The 20,365-nt window shown below is 35.1% G+C and overlaps 2 protein-coding genes across 2 annotated transcripts; one reads left to right on the top strand and one right to left on the bottom strand.

Annotated features, from left to right (window-relative positions):
• Positions 1–5,045: 5,045 nt before the first annotated feature.
• LOC133287338 (protein CURVATURE THYLAKOID 1B, chloroplastic) lies at positions 5,046–7,042 on the top strand. The gene is made up of 6 exons (XM_061484917.1): positions 5,046–5,337; positions 5,482–5,582; positions 5,682–5,768; positions 5,906–5,968; positions 6,435–6,472; positions 6,602–7,042. Exons 1-6 carry the CDS (start codon positions 5,169–5,171, stop codon positions 6,657–6,659), a joined length of 516 nt encoding a protein of 171 aa, XP_061340901.1. The 5' UTR covers positions 5,046–5,168; the 3' UTR covers positions 6,660–7,042.
• A 1,374-nt stretch (positions 7,043–8,416) lies between these two features.
• Positions 8,417–10,715, bottom strand: LOC133287346 (cathecol O-methyltransferase 1-like). Its single transcript, XM_061484929.1, has 4 exons — positions 10,267–10,715; positions 9,228–9,538; positions 9,030–9,094; positions 8,417–8,713 (listed from the first exon to the last, which is right to left on the bottom strand). Exons 1-4 carry the CDS (start codon positions 10,713–10,715, stop codon positions 8,417–8,419), a joined length of 1,122 nt encoding a protein of 373 aa, XP_061340913.1.
• Between the last annotated feature and the right edge of the window lie 9,650 nt (positions 10,716–20,365).

The raw sequence follows: 20,365 nt of genomic DNA, 5'->3' as shown, positions 1-20,365 counted from the left end.
ATGAGTTTTACTTTTACCTCTGGGGACCGCACTACTTCCATTCTATCAGAACCAAAATCTAAACATCATTGGCCTACGCCAGTATTATTATGCTTTGCTGCTTGGTTCGTCCACGGTTACGTGACTATATGCATAATGCATGTATAAGATACGTCCCTCACAGGTGATGGGGATGGGACAGTAGTGCATGAACATATATAAATGCCAAAAATCATGTTCCATTTTTTCTTCTAGGAAAAAAAAAAAATTAATGATGTTGTTTTCTGCATCATTTATAAAATTTCATTTTTTAAAAAGAATAATTATATATAGACTAACATTTTGAGTTGAATTTTTTTAGAATTTAGATATCAGACTCGAAAATAAATTTTGACCTATTGAATTATATATGCAACAATACCGAACGAATTAAATTATAATAGCTCAACATATTTTTTTTGAGTTTTTTGGAGTTACCCAACCCTAATTATCTCTTTGAGACGAGTTGGCTCCCTCCGGTATCCCCACGAGCTTCGACTCTTTGAGCCGGCTATGGGACTAATCCGGAGTGCGGGGGAACAGTGATGGCTAAAGGTTCAACCCCCTCCCCTAAGTTAAAACATTTTGTCAATCTTAATCATCCTGTTATATGTAAAAATATTAAAAAATGGGTTTAATCTAGGGTCACATTAAATTTTTTTGTCTATAACTTGTCTGTGAAAATTTGACTTCTGCCATGTTTGTAGTGACTAGTGAGTTTGGTAGTGCGTGTCCTTATATTGGTAGCTAGGATATAAGGGAGAAGGCTGTCAAATATGAAGTCATCTACATCTGCTCTTCTTGATAAGTGTTTTGACAGAGTTACCAAAATATCTTCATAAGTTCCAAGGCTAAGAGAGGAAGCAAAGTTGGAAATTTGGGTAAACAAATGTCGTACCATATATATACCACCACTACCAACGAAAGCCAGATCTAGTTGTCTTAGGTGCTTCAAATTCCAAAGACAACCTTTTCACCTATTCAATCAAATTTACTTTGGCCTCTTCAACCGTACAGATCATGGTGAAAAGTTAAATAAATTAAAGAGTAAATATCATTTTTGGTCCTTAGCAAATTTTACGATATCTGTTTTAGTTATCAATAAATAAAAAAGCTATATTTGTGATCTCTAAGAAATTTAAAGTGAACCTATTTTAGTCCTTTTGAGAGATTAATATAGGACTTTTTTAAATTTGTAAAAGATCACGATTTCAACTAAATAGTTCATTTTGAATTTCTTAGGATCACGAATAGCCTTTTTATTTGTTAAGGACTAAAACGGGCATCGTGAAATTTATTGAGGACAAAAATGTATTTACTCTAAGTTAAAAATGTCAAGAACTTTAAACTTTTGTTTTGATGTTATATATACGAAAAGTAATATTTTCCGTTAATAAGAGATAATTTTATTTTTTACACACATATAAAGATATACATGATTTATATTTTCTTTTTCTTTTTTCTTTTTCTTCTCCTCACATGTCTCACATGAATCCATATATGTTTATATATATGTAAGAGATAAAATTATTTTCTACAATATGAGAAATATTAATCTCTATATATACAGATATAAAATAAGGAATATGTCAAATAGTCGGCTCAAAAATATTGGAAACATGTTTCTTATATTATATGAGAAAATTTTGTATCATGCAACACACACAAAAAGTGGATACAACTCACTAAGAAGAAGAAAGAAAGAAAAATCTCATTCACTTTTTGTGTCTTATGCAATATAAAAAACACATTTTCCATATAAAATTCAAGCAACTTACTTACTGTAACAAATGAAGTTATGACCAAATGATGATAGCTAAATTGACATATAAGAGTTGAATAAGTGAGATGAGAATATATGTTCAATTTTCTTCAATATTATTTCTGAGAAGGATTTAAAATCTTAATTTTGAATTCATTTCAAATTTCAAATTAGTCCATAAAAAATTTATGAATTTACAGTATTTAAAAGAAAAAAAATGAAGTTCTGAGATGTGATCATAAAGCCAATACAAATAGGTCTTAAATGCAGCGGGCCTTTTGTTTTTGTTTTTTGTTTTTATTTTTGTTTTCTTTTGTCTCTGTGTGAGTGTGATGCGTCTTTGACTCTGGTTTGGGGGGCGATGTGAATAGGTGCATGTGGGGAAAAGAGTTGGAGAGGTCAGAGATTCGAATCGTAAGGTATGCAGACCATTGACAGAAGACAGAGATCTTCTCTGAGACTACTCATACTATACGGTTTTAAGAAACCTGTGCTCTCAAGTTTGTGTGCTATTCGAAGCATACATTAATCGAAATCGATTAGGTTTCGGATATCGGTTAATATTTACAAATAGTAATAGTAATAATAAACAATGACAATATTAGTATAAATAATTAACAATAAATTTAACATAAAAATAAAATAACAAAAACAACTAGTAATAATAATAATAAACAATGACAATATTAGTATAAATAATTAACAATAAATTTAACATAAAAATAAAATAACAAAAACAACAATATATATTTAAAAAAATATTAAATTAATTTAAAAGTACTAGAATGTACATAAAGAGATACAAAAAGGATTTACGGTAAAAAGTTATCTAAATACATTTCACTTAATAATGTCTGTCTTTCCTTTTATTATGTGAAAACCTGGACTGCTGAGACTCTGAGTTACAAGTAAATTAAGCTTTTGATGTGATGGATTGATGGGCTTGTTAGATGATGAGAAAGAGGCCCATAAAACGACCCACTACCATAACCATTGAACTAGGATAAGGTGTCACCTAATGCCTTTGTGGGCCGTCAATTTTCTTCTAATACCCATATAAATATTGGCCCCCAACCATTCGCTGGTTTCTCACAACATTTTCATAATATATATACTAGGGTTTAATATTTTCACGGCGAAGAAGGTAAAAAGGAAAAATTTAAAAATTCTCTTATAATTTCACTTTGAATCACTTATATCTTATATTTTTTTAATCACGTACTCCTCTATGTTTTTTTTTATCCTAACTCATTATTAACACTGTCAAAAGCTTAATTAATCTGCTTATTTTACCCTTATTAATAGAAGAGTATAGATTAATGACAAAAAAAAGAATAAAATAAGACCATATATATTAGAAACTTACAATACTTATATAAAATAAATAAACATAAAAGAAAAAAGTCCAAGTATGCCTAAATCAAAAAGAAGAAAATTGATTCATGACAAAAAAGAAAAAGAAAAGATAAGACCAAATATATTGAAAATTATAATAGTGACAGAAAATACTAAAAATAAAAATAAAATAAAAATTAAAAATGTAACAAAACTCTTTAGTCTCAGGGCCAAATTAGGTCCCGCAAGAAGCCCTGTTAAATTTAGCTCTCTTTGCTATAGGGTTATTTCTTTCCCAACGTATTGAAGTCCTATCATTTTGAGGGCTAGGTTGGGGCTGGCCCAAGGGCCACAAATATTTCTCCTAATTTACACTTTTATTATTCTAATGGTAGCCAGAGGAAATTTAGTTGATGCTAATACTATTACTCTTGAACTTTTCCTTCCCACCTTCTAGCTTTTCAACGAGCATATGCATGTAAATTTCATCATTAATACGTATTAAGTCTCTATTGCATAGCTCAATGTTCCCCAAATATGCCAAATACAAACAACCATGGAAGAAAAAGAGAGCTGTGTAAGAATTAAGGGAGTTTGCCTGGTAGTCTCATTGCAATAACCATCATTACTCATGTCATAGGGATCAAATGGTGGGGTGGGTCGTTGTGTGAAAGCCCATTTCAGTGTATGTCCGAGTACAAGGCAATTGGACTTTATATATATTTTACTTCCAAGATTGTTGCTAGTATCACAATTGATCTCACAAACTACAAGCAAGGTACACACATATATCATATCATACACCATATTTATTAAGAGAAAATGTGTATCATTTTAAAAGATGTAAAGTTGTGTCATTTTAAGTGAGAGAAAGAGATAAATCATGTAAGAGAGAGTAGACAAAATAATAAAGGTGTGAATCCAACTTTTTTATGAGAGTGAAATGACACAAGTTATGTCATTTAAAAGGACAAATAATTTTTTTCATTTATTAATTATATTGATCAAGCTATTGGTTTTGATATGCTCTTGTGAATAAGGATGCGTTTCATTGAGAAGGATGCGATAGACACTGCAACGCAATTGGTTTGGAAGCAATCAAATATTTGTGGTATTCTTTTAGTTTGTAATATTTGAGTCCACTTATTCTCAGTTTAAGTACTTTTGATTGTCTTCTGTGCATGTTCTACTTAGTAGTATGTTTAACTTTTGTAGATCCTCTAACAGCTGATGTAAATAAATGATATTTATGTCCGGTAAATAAATACTATTTAATTTAATTATTTGTCGGGTTTGTTTGATTATTTTAATAAAAGTCATAGTAACTATTATTTTTTTAACATTACAAACTGTTATCACCGAAAAATTTTAAAGATTAGTTTACATTACATATTTTCTTAAAATATTATTTTTCCACATTCTCTATTTCATTAGTTGGATCACTGAAATTTTTTTAAAGATTCTTTCTTCGGAGAATCTCACTTCTAAAACTAACTCAAAGTCCATATAAATTCCACGTTTCATCTATATAACAAATGGAGGACTCCAAATCTCATAACTTTAACAATAAGATATTGTGTGTTGGTGGAAATTCCTCTCTTGATCATCATCTGGTTGAACAATTTTTTCTTTTAAAGCAGTTTACACTTTAGAAGAAGTTGGTCTCAATTAACTATTTTAAATTATTTAAAGATGTGTTTTTGTCTGGTTAGGCCCTTGGAAAAAAAGAATCATTTTTAGAGAAGTTTTGATTTCAAAAAGCCCAACCAGGAACCTCCTATCCTTTTGAAATACCATAAAAGCCCTATCTTCCAGCCATGTCAGCACATTATCTAGATGAAAAGAAATGAGTGGTTCTGCTGCAGCTTCAAACTGAGGCAAGATGATTTCCACATTCATTTGCAAATTATCAAACACTTTTGAGATTAAATGGCTAAGAAAAATTAGAAACAGAAGAAATATATCAATAACTTAAGCTATAACTCAAAAGTCTTTCATAAAACATTAAAAAATCATAACCTGAAAAGGGGGTTCACTGAAGCAAATAATAGCAATGGCCTCAACCTCTTCCTCAGCTCTCACTATATCCTCTTCATCCACCCTTGTTGATGGCAAGGCTCCAAGACAATCACAAGCTTCTTCCACACAATGTGTGAGCCTTCCCACTCTTCCCCCTCCACCTTTGCAGTCTCAGAATCGTCCATGGAAGACCACTACTTATTGTAAGTTAGTCACAAAAGACTACACAAACAATTGAACAACACCCTTTAACCAAACACATGCCTCATGAATCACGAATGTTACTCACTTCTTCTAGTGCTTGATGTTATCTAGGAGAATGTAACATTGTAGGTTGATACTTTCAGGTCGCAAGATTGCTCGCAATGTTATGGCAATGGCCACAGGAGATGCAACAGAAGTTGCCACAACTGAGGTGCCAGAGTTTGTCAAGACTCTTCAAGAAGCTGTGAGAATCTCTTAACTCTTTTGATATATCTGATCATGTGGTTAAAATGGTGTTTTCTTTGTGTTTCTGACTTGAATTTGATGATGTTGGTTTGTATAGTGGGACAAAGTTGAAGATAAATATGCAGTGAGTTCACTAGCAGTAGCTGGTGTGGTTGTATTGTGGGGCTCAACTGGGTTGATCTCAGTAGGTTATTCAAATGCTTATTTTGCATCCTTTGATTATCATTTCCCACTAATTATTATTATTTACCACTGACAATTGTTCATGATGATATATTTTGATGAAAGATGTCCTAAGAAAATTGCTATGACTTGTAACAGGCAATTGATAGGCTTCCTTTAATTCCTGGGGTTGTTGAGGTAGTAGGCATTGGCTACACTGGGGTAAGTGATCAAATATACTTAATTACTGTTATCGTTTGAGCCATTTATGCTCATAACAGTTGGATTAGAACCTAATTTCTTGTTAAATAATTATTATTTTCCCTTGGTTTCTACCATTTCCATTCTTTCTCTCTTTCTCTTTTTAATAAATTAACTTTCTTGGGGGATATAGTTTAACTGGTTTAACAAATGAATCATAACTCACATAACCAGGATGAGGCATTATTCAATGAAACCAAGAGAAATACCCAATTCTGACAAATTATCAGTCAGAGAAACACTTGAAGGCCTTAGCCACACCCTACAGTGGAAACCACAAAATACAGAATAGAGAAAAAGAAAAGAAAAGAAAAGAGAGGGTTTAGCAATTGGAAATGCACAAGAGTGGTTTTTTAAAAAATCCTTGTAATCCTGGATTCCCTCTTTAGGATAACCGATTAATCAATTTGTATGTCTTTCATTGCAGTGGTTTGCTTACAAGAACTTAGTTTTCAAGCCAGACAGGTAAACAAAATTTCTCTTGAATAATTTACTACAATTTGGTGCTATGGATTAACTTAATGATTAGTGTTTTTCAACAATTTTGTCATGAATAGAAGTCGTTGTCCTTAAACTTGTTTAATGGAATAACAGGGAAGCTTTGATACAGAAAATAAAAGACACATATAATGAAATAATTGGGAGCACCTAAGAGAGATGGGAAATGCTGAGATGCTGTTGACATGAAAGAGTTCTATCTTGCAGCATTCTGTTGAAGGTCATCATGCTTCATTTTGTCGCCATAAGCTTCTGACCTTACTTTATTCCATCCAATGTAATATGTTTGGAACAAAATTGTAACTTTATTAATCCACTTTAAGACACTCATTTCCTCTATTATCCGTAGTGGTTGGTTATAAGGATATGAAAATTCAATTGAGTTCCTAGAGCTGAATTCATGACTTCAATGAATGTGTTAGAGCATGCATGTCCACAAAAAGTATTCAACGGAAGATGTTGTTCAGAATTTAAGATTAGCTAAATGGGGATCCTTAGTTACTTTATCCTATGAATATCGTTCCCTCGTTTGTCCTATATCTATTTCTTTCTTTATTACTTGTACGACCGGTATACTTGCCGTACAGATAACAACTAGAAGATGTTGTGTATTGTTTGAAGTTTAGAGGGGCGTGTGTATAGCCAAATGATGGAAGCTCAGTTGGCGCATGAGAGCTGAGTAAGTGGGGTGAGAACATATGAATCTTGGATCTGCCCAAATTTCGGATTAGTCCATAGAGAACCTATGAGATTACCGGGGATAATCTCAAGGAAAAGAGAGAGAGGGAGGTGTGTGCATATAGGTTAATTTTCATGCAATGTGAGAGTTATAATAGCCACCATAATAATATATTTTTCCATTTGAAAAATAAATATCCTACCATATTTGAATTTAATAGCCCACCATAGAAATTAAATCATCAATTTCAGCAGCATTATTGTTCTTGCCTATGTATATTTTTTCGTATAACATAATATAACCACGTGGTGGAGGTGAGGGTTCATGCACAACGAAATTTTAAAAGAAGAAGAAGATTAAATTTTTTCTGAAAAATATTTAAAAATTACTTGATATGTAGACTCTAACTTCACATGGTTTCCGAAGCTGCGATCTGGATGACTTATTCCTCAATGTAATCCATGCAGTCAAATACTTTTGGACACATTTGTGTCAACTTATGAAGTGCTAATCTGGTATGAAGGTTATTTCTCAATTTGACTTTGTTTCATGAATTTTGATGTAGTGGCTGCTTTTTTAATTGTTTTTCTTATATGGATACTTCAAAAACCAATTTTAGATTTTCTAGTGTGTTACTGTTTGTTATTAACAAATTGCTTATTTATGATATACTCATGTGGACTTTATTTTATATACGATCAGTTTGGCGCATGAATATACGCGCATTGATCATTTTTTTAGCCCTCATAATTTTTATTCATTTTCAATTTAGTTCTGTTAATTTTTTTTTTAAAACATACATGCACGGTCAATTGTAAACTATTTGTGCTTTCAAAGAATATAAGTTGTGTTCTTTTAGTTTTTCTACTCTATGTACTTTCAGTATAGTGTTATAACATGAAAAGTTTTTTTTTTCTCTTTCCTAAGTTACATGCATCAGCTGACGTGAAACATGAAAAAAAAAAAAGTAATTTTTCATATTATAACTATGTACTACCGAGAGTGCATAGAGTAAAAAATTAAAAGGACACATATATCCTTTAAAAGTACACACTCTAAATGCTTAGTATGAAATGAATTTAGTAATTAATTGTAATAAAAATGAAAATTCAAGATTTTATTTGAGCCGATACCGAATAGTACGTTAAGCAATGGTTATCACCCGAAGAAAAATAAAATGCAATGATATAGATGATACAAGAACAATTTAAGCCAATACTAAATAGGTATGTCTACTTAAAGAACTCCATAACCCAGAAGCCAGAGACATAGCAGACGAATTTGATGCCACTGAATCCAGATCCTAATGCCAATTCCATGAACTCTTGTTGGGTTCGTTCTTTCCCTCCTGGGTTTTGTGCCATCATTAAGATGTCAGCTTGGAAACCAGCCTTAGCAGCAAGTGTACTCTCAGGAAAAGCTGGAAGAATTGCGTCCACAACAATCACTCTTCCATCATTAGGAATAGCCTTATGGCAATTCTTCAACAACTTCAAGCAGTGCTCATCACTCCAATCGTGAAGTATCCACTGAAATTTTTGGTACACAAAAATAATATATCATACAATATTACATTTGTTGGCAGTTTGCATTAAAATATTTGATTCGCTGATGATTACTTGAATTTAATTACATTTTATCCGTGCTAAGATACTTAATTAGTTTACTTTTCATAATAAGATACTTGCACCGGTCACTATTAAATTCCTAATACAAAATTCATACAGTGAGGGTGGAAAAAAGTTGAAAGTATGTACTAATATTTTTTTTTAATAATAAAATTAATTAATTAATTTTTTTTTTCTTTTATACGGATAATTCCTTCAAAAGTTCGAATTAATTCACCTTCATGAAAATGACGTCTCCGTTAGGGACACTCTCAAACATATCTCCTCCCTCATGTTTCACCCCTGCAAAAATATTAAAATAACTTTTAAAAGATTTACAATTTCAAGGCATAATATTCAAAAGTTGTTAAGACTTGCATATCATTCTTAAGATTAGAATATGCAACAAATAAATTAAATGAAGATCAAAATATACCAGCATAGGTAGGGGCATGCTCCACAACATGAGGCAAATCAAAATTAACACCTTGGATATGAGGATATTTGGAAGTGATGAGCTTGAGATTAATACCAAGACCACCACCAACATCCACCAGTGTATTTATCTGCTCAAAACCTTCGTAAAACTCAAGAACCCTCTTCATAACTATAGCGGTAAAATTGAACATAGCTCTGTTGAAAACATCATTGAACCTTGGATCCACACCTGGATACTCAAATGCATTCATACCATAAACCCTGTTGAATGGTATACCTCCTTCTATGATAGCACCTTTCATTTCGGTCCTATAAGTCAATGCACATCATGAATTAAAAAAAAAAAAACATCTTAGACTTCAACGTTAAAAGTTCTATCCCCAATAAGAAATATAATTTTTTTTTCAAAAGATATAGACTAGACTAAATTGTACGCTAGAGTTCTTAATTCGTCCAATGGAAAAAGACATTTCCTATACTATTAAAAAGGAAAAAGTATTTGATGTACTTTATTATCACAAATTGATAAGAATAATCATAAAAGATGTTTGGTGTGAGGCGGGTCAACTCGAGATAATTAGGCGAGATATTATCACCAATAAATTAAGTTAGATCATTTACATTAGGAAAAAGTGTTTATTCTTTTAAATGACACAATTTATATCATTTCACTCTCACAAAGAGGTGCGATCCACACCTTTATTTATTTTTTTGTCAATTCTCTCTCCACCTTTATCTATCTCTTTCTCTCTCTTAAAATGACACAACTTTACATCATTTAAAATGATACACATTTTACCCTTTACATTAAATGGATTCAATATCATATTTCAACCCAAATCCTAAGATATTAGATTTATGAGTCCTCTCACTTATATGAATTTTACTTGCTTATTAGTAACTAATAGGAGACTTCATCGTACTTGAATATTCCAACCTGAATAACTTTTTAAAAGTAAGGAACAAGACAAAAACAACTATAATGATTAATACATGTCAAATAAAAACAAGAATAGAAAACAAAGCAAAATACTGACCAACTTTTCATGAAGATCTTGTCCAGTGGTAAGTTCAAGGTGGGTCCGAATGACACACCATCAGCATCGTTCACAAAATACTTGGACATTGGGGTGAGACTATAGAGCCTTTGAGGAGAAGCAAGCCCTTGTTGATCTTCAGAAATTGAACAAGAAACCATGGAGTGACTTGCCAACAACCTAAGAAGACGATCCACCATATTGGGTGCTTCTGGGTTCTTTGCTTTAATTTGAATTGCAATGTCCTCTGCAGAGAGCTTCACACCTTCACCTGCTTTGGCTAGTATGTCAAAGATGCCAAGCTCAACTGCTGATCGAGTTACTAGTGGAACAACAACAGAAGACATCATGTTCACGGCAAAAAGGATGCCATCTTCTTCTTGTACATGTTCTCCTTCATGTGTAAGGTTCTTGGCTTCACCACTATTGGTTTCTAATGAAGGAGCCATAATAATATTTGAATGCTAAAGAAAGCAATTAGGGAAAGAGAGGAATTAGAAGATGTTCTGTATTAATTGAAGCTGCTTTGAGTACATGAAGTTCGTCCTTATATATATATACATATAAATGTGTGTTCCCATAAGATATAGATGGTTCATTAGCACTTTTAGAACCTTTGTGTTGATGTGCATCCCATATTCCCATTTATTATTGTTCGTGCCTACGTGTATTATGATTTTCTTATGATATAATATTATTGTACAATAACCTCACCTCCATTAAGTGGCACCTCCATTAAGTGGCCACTTAATGGAGGTGAGGTTATTTTACAATAATATTTTTAAAGAAAAAATAATAATTCAATCTTTTATGAAAAAATATTTAAAAGTTATTTGATATGGAAACTTTGACTTCATGGGATACACAAGCAATCTGAACGACTTAGAGCCTATTTGAATGAGTTTTTTTTTTTTAAAAGTTACTTTTTTTAAGAAAAAAGCACTTCTCGTTTTTAGTTCGTTTGGATGTCTGCTTTTAAAAAAAGCAAAAGTCACAAAAAAAAGTCAAAAACTTATTTTTTCCAGAAGCTAGAAATTTTAACTTCTAAGAAAAGCAAAAGTTAAAGTCAAATATTTTTTTTAAAAACTAAATATTTTTATAAATATATAAATAACTTTAACTTTTATAAAAATTTAAATAACTTTAACTTTAATAAAAGTTATTTTAAAATAAAAAAGAGATAAAAATTACTTTTTTAGAAGCCCAAACAAACGCTCTTATTCATCCAGGGAATCGATGCATTTAAATCATTTTGGACACTTGTGTTATAAAGTACTCCTTCATATGATATTGTTTTCTCTCTGTCTGTTTTTTTTAGTAAATATTATTTTGGGTCCCTAACAAAAAATACAGTCTCCACTTTAGTCCCTTACAAAAATAAATTAGTCATTTAGTCTCTAACAAATTCAAAGTGGACCCATTTTAGTCCTTTTGAGGAACTAATATGAGTTTTTTTTGAATTTGTGAGGAACCACGATTTCAACTAAATGGGTCCGCTTTGAATTTGTTAGGAACTAACTGACTAATTTATTTTTGTAAGGGACTAAAGTGGAGACCGTGTTTTTTGTTAGGGACCAAAAAAAGGTATTTACTCTTTTTTTTCTCTCTCTCTCTTTTTAAATCTCAAATTTTACTTTGCTTTGTCAATAGTTTGACGTAGTGGCTTCTTTTTGTTTTTGTTTTTTTTCTCATAATGATACTTTTCTGTGATTATTTTCTTATAATGATACTTTAAAAATCAATTTTTTAACTTTGCAGTGTGTAACCATTTGCCATTAACAATTGTTTATTTATAATATTAGCTCCAATGATTCTAATGTAGACTACACGATATGTAACTGTTAGGCGCATGAGGATACGGAGGAACCTTCGTTAAACTGGATGTCGATCTTTTTCTTTCTTTCTTTCTTTTTTTTCCCTCGTAATTTTTTACTCATTTTCTATTTAATTTTTATAACTTTTTAAGAAATTAGTTTTATACTTAGAAAACCATTAGTTTTGTTATAACAAGTGACTTAGTTAATCCATTAATTGTTTCTTTGTTCAGTATAAATGTGCCTCTTGGGACAAAGTTTAAAATGCCTTGGCATTTTAATTCTCAAGATATCATGGCTCAAAAATCGAAAATAATTACTATCATAGTATCATGTTTTATTTTTTTTTCAGGTAAAAGGCGAAAGAATACTGTAAAATATCACGTTTTAGGACCATTATTGTCAACAACAACAGGTATTGAACTCACTGTTGGGCTGATAAGGCCTCACTTCGAGGGTGAGGCAGCCTCCTTAACAATTAAAGAAAACAAGGAAAATACTGAAGATTGCCTTCTCATTCAAGGGTACTCAGAACGTTTAAATACAATGATCTGTGAGTCTCACACCTCACATTCGCATAACAGAATACAAGGGAGAAATAACAAATAACAACGTCCTACTCAGCGTGGTATCCGCTAACTAACTTATTACATAATGCAACCTCTTCTAGAAGGTAAATTCACCGTCACTCAGCTCTTAGATCATGTGATAATCTCTCATCCACTTTGGCTTCTTTTTCTGACGCTTGGCCCATCTAGCTTTAGGAGTAACTAACTGGTCCAGCTCAGCTGTTGTGTCTTCTTCTTCATGGGCTGTGTCTTCATGGGCTGAGTTATCTTCACTGTGCTGGCCCATCATCTGAGGGCTCATATCATCCCCTACCCCATCGAAACCACTCTTGTCCTCAAGAGAAAAAGAAGGGTAGTCTAGTTGCAGATCCGATAGTACTTCCCAAGATGCGTCTTCCGGGTACAGCCCATGCCACTGGATTAATACCCTGGTCGATTTTGGTCCGGATCCGGGTTGAATATCCAGCACCTTCAATGGCTGAACTACAGGTTGATTGCCAATAGCAGTATTTGGCAGAGCGAGGGTCTGATCCGGTGTGTCTGTGTCTCCTGCAAGGAAGGGTTTGAGCAAGGAAGCGTGGAAAACGGGGTGGATCTTGGAGTCGGGTGGTAGTGCCAGCTCAAAGGCAACTGGATTGATGCAACGGGTGATCTGGAACGGGCCATAGAAGCGTTTAACCAGCTTCTGAGAATGGACCTTCGACACCGAGGTTTGACGGTAGGGACGAAGGCGGACCATGACCCAGTCTCCTTCCTTGAATTCGTGGTGTCGTCTATGCTGGTCAGCTGATCTCTTCATGCTCTCTTGAGCTCTCAGAAGGCGACGACGCAGCTTGGCCAATACTGCCTCTCTGTTTCCTAGCTCGACGTCCGCAGCATCTATAACACTGCTGCCCAGAGTGTATGCGGGTATGGTAGGTGGGCTCCTGCCGTAAACAATCTCAAATGGGGTCATGCCCGTAGCGGAGTGGAGTGTGGTGTTATAGCACCATTCTGCCCAATGGAGGAATTTGCCCCACTTGTGAGGGTGTTCGTGAACATACGCGCGTAGGTACTGTTGTAGTGTCCGGTTGACTACTTCCGTCTGACCGTCACTTTGAGGATGGTAGGCTGTTGATAAGCGTAACTTGGTGCCACTGAGCTTAAAAAGCTCTTGCCAAAAATGACTCAAAAATATTGGGTCGCGATCAGAAATCATACTCTTGGGCATCCCATGCAGTTTACACACTAATTGAGAAAACACATCTGCCACTTTGGACGCTGTAAAATGAGTAGGAAGCATGCCAAAGTGTGCTGCCTTGGAGAAACGGTCCACCACAACCAGGATGACCGTGTGGTTTTGGAACGAAGGGAGCCCAACAATGAAATCAAGAGAAACATCCTCTCATACGCGGTTGGGTATGTCAATGGGCTGGAGTAACCCGATGGGGGCTTGAGTAGGAGATTTTATTTGTTGACAGACCAGGCATTGCTTAACAAATTGTGTCACGTCTGCCTTCATTCCGTGCCAGTAGAAATTCTCTTTGAGGCGCCCTATAGTCTTGCTAATACCCATATGGCCAGCCAAAGGGGAAGAGTGGAATTCAGACAGTAATAACTTCTTAATCGGAGATCGGGAGGGAATAAAAATTTTGCCCTTATATAATAGTAAGCCCTGCACAGCTCGCAGGTGTGGTTGGGAGTGAGGGTCTGCCTCCAATTTCTGTAAGAGCGACTGCACCTCAGGCTCTTGTGAATAAGCCTCTTTAAGTTTAGTAACGAATTCAAACTGAGGTACAGTAAGGACAGATAAGGATACAGGTGAGTCCTCTACTCGTGACAAGGCATCCGCAACATGATTAGAGGCTCCCGGCTTGTACACTATAGTGTAGTCATACCCCAAGAGTTTTGACAAGTAGTACTGTTGCTCCGGGGTTTGAATAATCTGTGTCATGAGCTCGCGTAGGCTGCGTTGGTCGGTATGAATGGTGAACTTACGCCCCAGTAAGTACGGTCGCCATTTGCGCACTGCCTCGGTTATGGCATGTAGCTCACGGACATAAGTGGAAGCCTTTGACAACCGGTTGCAGAACTTCTTGCTGAAGAAACAAATCGGGTGCCCCTTTTGTAGTAAAACTGCTCCCATGCCCAGCCCCGAGGCATCAGTTTCCAACACAAATTCTGAATCAAAATCCGGGAGTTGTAACACAGGGGCTTGTGTCATTGCCAATTTCAGATTATCGAACGCTGTGCGTGCTTCATTTGTCCATTCAAAGGAATCTTTCTTAAGCATGTCTGTGAGGGGAGCAGCAATGGCTGCATACCGCTGTACGAATTTTCTGTAGAACCCAGTTAATCCCAGGAAGCCGCGTAGCTGTTTCAAGGTGCTTGGCAGTGGCCACTCGGTCATAGCTCTGATTTTCTCTGGGTCAGGACCAACCCCCCCTGCGGATATGATATGGCCCAGGTAATCAATGGACCTCTGAGCAAATGAACACTTGGATTTCTTGAGGAAGAATTGGTTCTGCAAAAGACATTCAAAGGTTTGCTGCAAGTGTCCTATGTGGTCCTCCTCTGTTTTGCTAAAAACTAATATGTCATCAAAAAACACAATCACAAAACGACGAAGAAAAGGACGGAACAACCTGTTCATAGTTGCTTGAAAAGTCGCTGGTGCGTTGCAGAGCCCAAAGGGCATGACCAGAAACTCGTAATGTCCGTCGTGTGTGCGGAAAGCTGTTTTGGGTGTGTCCACGGGGTCCATCCGTATTTGATGGTACCCGGAGCGTAAATCCAGCTTAGAGAACCAGTAGGCACCGTGGAGCTCGTCCAGAAGCTCTTCAATGGTGGGGATCGGAAAGCGGTCCTTTAAGGTAATTGCGTTCAAGGCGCGGTAGTCTATGCAAAAACGCCACGACCCATCCTTCTTACGGACCAGCAACACCGGCGAGGAGAAGGGACTGGTGCTCCCTTGAATAATTCCTGCGGCAAGCATGTCACTGACCTGCTTCTCAATCTCCCTCTTTTGGAAGAAAGGGTACCGGTATGGGCGAACGTTAACCGGCGTAGAACCCTCCGGTAGAGGAATTTTGTGGTCAATGTCGCGAGCTGGGGGAATTCCCGTTGGTGTTGCGAACAGCTGGTCATAGTTATCGAGTAGCTGTTGTACAGAAGGGGAAATGGGGTTCGGCTCTGGAGTGGGCTGAGAAGAAATGGAAGTGGGAACCACTTGCAAATGGAACAGCTCTAAAATGGACTGAGTAGCGGACATTCGGCGGATCTGGGCCAAGGATACTTCTTGGAGTCCACTGGGCTGGGCTCCTTTGAGCAGGACTATCTCCCCATTCTTAACAAATTTCATTGTTAAGTCTTCATAGTCTGTCAATATGGGTCCCAGGGTTTTTAACCACTGGACCCCCAATACCACTTCTGCACCGCTGATAGGTAACACAAAAAGGTCCACCACAAATTTATGAGGCCCAAACAGCAAGGAAATTTGCTTACACATCAGTGAGCAGTCGAGTTCATCGCCATTACCAACAATGACCTTGAAACCTTGGGTCTGGTGGGTTTGCAACCCCAAAAATCTCGTCATCCTCTCCTGAATGAAATTATGCGTGCTCCCACCGTCAACGAGAACGGAGAGCTCAGTCTTCTCAATGCGTCCCTTGACGCATAGGGTTTGTGGAACCCCATGACCCACCAAGGCGTGGTAGCTTATCTGCCCAGTATCATCGTGAGGGACGTCGGGTACCTCAGGTGGCTCACTCCCTGGATCTAATTGACGTTCTAGATCAGATCTCTGAAAATCTAATTCGAAGTCTGGATCTGCAATTAACAGCATGAATAGGCGTTTACATTGATGCCCCGGACGATATTTTTCGTCGCAATTGTAGCACAACCCTTTCTCCCGCCGTGCTGCCATCTCTTCCTGCGAGAGTCGTTTGATTAGCGGTCCCCCTTTTGTAGGAATGGCGTTTTTTGCAGCGGGTCCTTCACGCGCTCCACTCGCGTATCTGGGGTTGGTAGATTGCTGCTTGTAATTGGTACTGCTAAGGTGCGTGCTCTTGGGCAAGCTCTTAGCAATGTCGTTCGCCTTTTCTTCTTGCAATCGAGCAAGTCCTATGGCCTGGGACAGAGTAGTAGGAACTAAGGCTTGGACTTCTCTCCGAATGTCAGCTCGTAACCCAGAGATAAAACAGCTTAACAAGAACGGTGGTGGTAACCCGATGATCCTGTTAGCCAATGACTCGAACTGCGTTTGGTATTCTCGCACAGATGCCGTCTGGCACAGCTTGAACAAAGCACCTCGAGGGTCCTCATACTGAGAGGGGGCAAAACGAAGGTCGAGGGCTTGTAGAAATTGAGGCCAGGTATTTATCTGTCCATTTGCGTGCATCCATTGGAACCACCCAAGGGCCTCTCCTTCCATGTAGAAAGAAGCAATGCGTAGGCGTTGCTCTTCGGTAGTGCGATGAAACTCGAAAAACTGCGAGATCTTGAAGGTCCACCCAAGAGGGTCAGATCCATCAAATCTGGGCACATCCAATTTCATGGTTGTGCGAATCCCAGGCACAGCGTTGTTGGCGTCGGCATGAAGATGATGAGGTGGGGTAGGGTGGGGAAGAGCTAGGGGTCTATTCTCCAACACCACCATTCTCTGTGTCATGGTCTGTAAATCGGTTTGCATAGCGAGGTGAGCCTCCAGCAAACGGTTTAAGGTGATTTCCAGGTTTTCGTTTGTGGTAGATGGGCTAGCCATTGAAGAGAGTGTGATGTGCTCTCAATGAAAGCACCAGATGATAAGGCCTCACTTCGAGGGTGAGGCAGCCTCCTTAACAATTAAAGAAAACAAGGAAAATACTGAAGATTGCCTTCTCATTCAAGGGTACTCAGAACGTTTAAATACAATGATCTGTGAGTCTCACACCTCACATTCGCATAACAGAATACAAGGGAGAAATAACAAATAACAACGTCCTACTCAGCGTGGTATCCGCTAACTAACTTATTACATAATGCAACCTCTTCTAGAAGGTAAATTCACCGTCACTCAGCTCTTAGATCATGTGATAATCTCTCATCCACTTTGGCTTCTTTTTCTGACGCTTGGCCCATCTAGCTTTAGGAGTAACTAACTGGTCCAGCTCAGCTGTTGTGTCTTCTTCTTCATGGGCTGTGTCTTCATGGGCTGAGTTATCTTCACTGTGCTGGCCCATCATCTGAGGGCTCATATCATGGGCCCAATGGGTTTAAGACCAACTATTTCTGACAGCATGTCTCATCATATTATGCCACGTAATATTGTTGTATATTAACTATGCAGCAGAATATTGGAGAATACAAGAGTTAAAGAACACTGCACAATAATTATATATTAATCAATTGTATTGGATAAAACCAAATTCATTTATTAAGATTTCTTTTAATTTTTTTAAATTATTAAGGAAAGAAAAATAAAAACAATGCATACATTACATTATTATTCATTTTCGATTGATTTCGAGGAGAAATGATCAACTTCACTTTGTAATAAAATAAATTCACCAAGATTACCAGAAAAAGTAAATAAATTCACCAAATCAAATGCATCAATCCATAAAAAGTATGAGAAAATTATAAAGTATATAACAAGACAACTTAATCTCGCTGGCAATCTTTTAAGGGAAATATACAAATCATGTCATACGAATGGTACTGTTCATTTCGATAATTATTTTGTAATTATAAATTTTAAGGAATATATAATTAAAAAAATAATAATTTTAATATTACAATTATGTACTCTCAAAAGTACATAAATAAAAATAAGTTGCAAATATTCTATAACAGAACATTCAATAAATCATTTATAATTTTTTAATAAAAAAATAGAACAAAATATTTTATTTATTTTTTATGTCTATTTTATATATTTCTTTTTAATATCTTTAGATTACAATCAAAATTTATTGTCACTGACAACAAGTACTCCTTGCCCGCATCACACGTGTAAAGCATATGCTTTTGTTGATAGTAAATCTATTTTAATATTTTATTTTTGAAATGTGGCATTTTGAAAATTAAAATACTAAAATGTGATAGTTTTGGTTTTGGTCTCTCTGCTCCTTTAAATGGTGTTCGTGTAGGTGCTAATTTTTTTAAGTAGGTAATTTTCTTTTTGGTAGTTGTTATTTTTTTGTTTAATAGGTACTATAGAAAACTCATTTTTCTTTTTCATAAATGTCTAATAAATACTAAATTTACGAAAAATAACAGAAACTGAAAGTAGAAATTATTTAAAAAAATATTTGTTAGTCTATGAACTATTTTAATAATATTTACTAATTAAAAATTGAGTATAAAATATTGATATTGTGATTTTAATTTAACTTGGTTTTTATTAACCTTTTTTTATTTACTCACTAACGTGAGAAACAATGATAAAGTAAAAATGACAAAAGTTTATATAAAAATTGTAAATTTATTCAACTGTAAGTTCTTACAAGTAAAAGTGAGTTTCTAACTTTTGCCCCTTTATTTTTTTTATTATAACGAAAAACTCTTTTATTAATAAATAAAAGGAGCTAGAGCCGCCAAATTTGACACATAATCTCTTTTAAGTAACAAAATTATGGCGGGAAAGCACGTAGAACGGGGTTGGTGGAAGATAAAAGAATAATATTAATCAACACGCGCGTATATTTAAACCAACACTATTTTATATTTATATAAATTTTAATTTAATTTTATACATTTTTATGCACTTACCCACTCTGATATTGATACAGCAGCGGATGCGAAAATTTCAACTAGAAAGAACGACGAGAAGGGAATCAAAATTATGATAAGTGAGAACTGAGGGAATCGAGTTTATTATAGAGATTTATTTTTTTCAAAAGCAATCGGTGTCCAAAGTGACTTGCGATTCTCAAAAATAAAATTGATTACTGGATGGGCTCATACAAATAAGTTTTGGTAGATCTCACCGTTTATAGGAAAATATTGGGTTAAAAAATATTAATTAATAAAAGAGTGTTGCATTATTAAAATAATAATTAAAACTTTTTCTTAGAATATTTTAATAACTTATACAAAATGTGACACGCCATAGTTCATTAATAATATTAAACTTTTTTACATTGTTAACTAAATTAAATTGTATCTAAATATTGGTTGTACAAAATTTTGACGAAAGGAAAGATAATTAAATACAAAATTAATTGTTGTATAGGCAAATGTGTAAAAAAAAAAGTGCGTTAAATATTAAGTTAAGGCTCGTAGATAAAATAAATGTTTGTTTAAAAAAAAAAAAAAAGAATTTCAATCGATTCATCGCTTAAAGACTACTGCGATTCGGGATGGATTCATGATTAAGACTTTAAATCGCATCCAAAGGTGATACTGAGAAGGATCGAACACATGCTCTCTCACCTCTATATGCTGAGCTCTTACGTACCAACTAAATTACCATAATTTGATATTAATTTGGTAAGAGATATTTTTGGTAAATCAGCGAACAATGATTTGAACTTTTGGAGAGGTAGGATTGGGCTGTTTTGCAAGATTTTGAGCTAACTCATACTCATTCATTCCCATTAAAAAACTCATCTTCATTATAAATTTACCTCTTAATAATTTAGAATAATATCGCACCAATATTCAACGCGCAGAAAAAAAATTATTTCTTTTACAGGTATTTCAAATATTATATATACAACTTTTTTAATAATTGCAATTTCTTATATTTGTTTTCAC

This window comes from Gastrolobium bilobum, unplaced genomic scaffold (genome assembly GCF_033153095.1).
Source record: "Gastrolobium bilobum isolate Gb01-03AN ecotype WA unplaced genomic scaffold, APGP_CSIRO_Gbil_v1 utg11002, whole genome shotgun sequence".
Taxonomy (NCBI): Eukaryota; Viridiplantae; Streptophyta; class Magnoliopsida; order Fabales; family Fabaceae; genus Gastrolobium; species Gastrolobium bilobum.
Note: the sequence above shows the minus strand (reverse complement) of the source record. Positions and strands in the feature narration are given on the sequence as shown.

Coding starts and splice junctions, on each gene's coding strand:
- LOC133287338 (XM_061484917.1), top strand. CDS start 5,169: ATGGCCTCAACCTCTTCCTCAGCTCTCACTATATCCTCTTCATCCACC. Junction 5,583..5,681: donor TCAAGACTCTTCAAGAAGCT/GTGAGAATCTCT, acceptor TGGTTTGTATAG/TGGGACAAAGTTGAAGATAA. Junction 6,473..6,601: donor TTAGTTTTCAAGCCAGACAG/GTAAACAAAATT, acceptor ATGGAATAACAG/GGAAGCTTTGATACAGAAAA.
- LOC133287346 (XM_061484929.1), bottom strand. CDS start 10,715: ATGGCTCCTTCATTAGAAACCAATAGTGGTGAAGCCAAGAACCTTACA. Junction 9,095..9,227: donor GCATGCCCCTACCTATGCTG/GTATATTTTGAT, acceptor ATATTTTTGCAG/GGGTGAAACATGAGGGAGGA. Junction 8,714..9,029: donor GAGACGTCATTTTCATGAAG/GTGAATTAATTC, acceptor CAAAAATTTCAG/TGGATACTTCACGATTGGAG.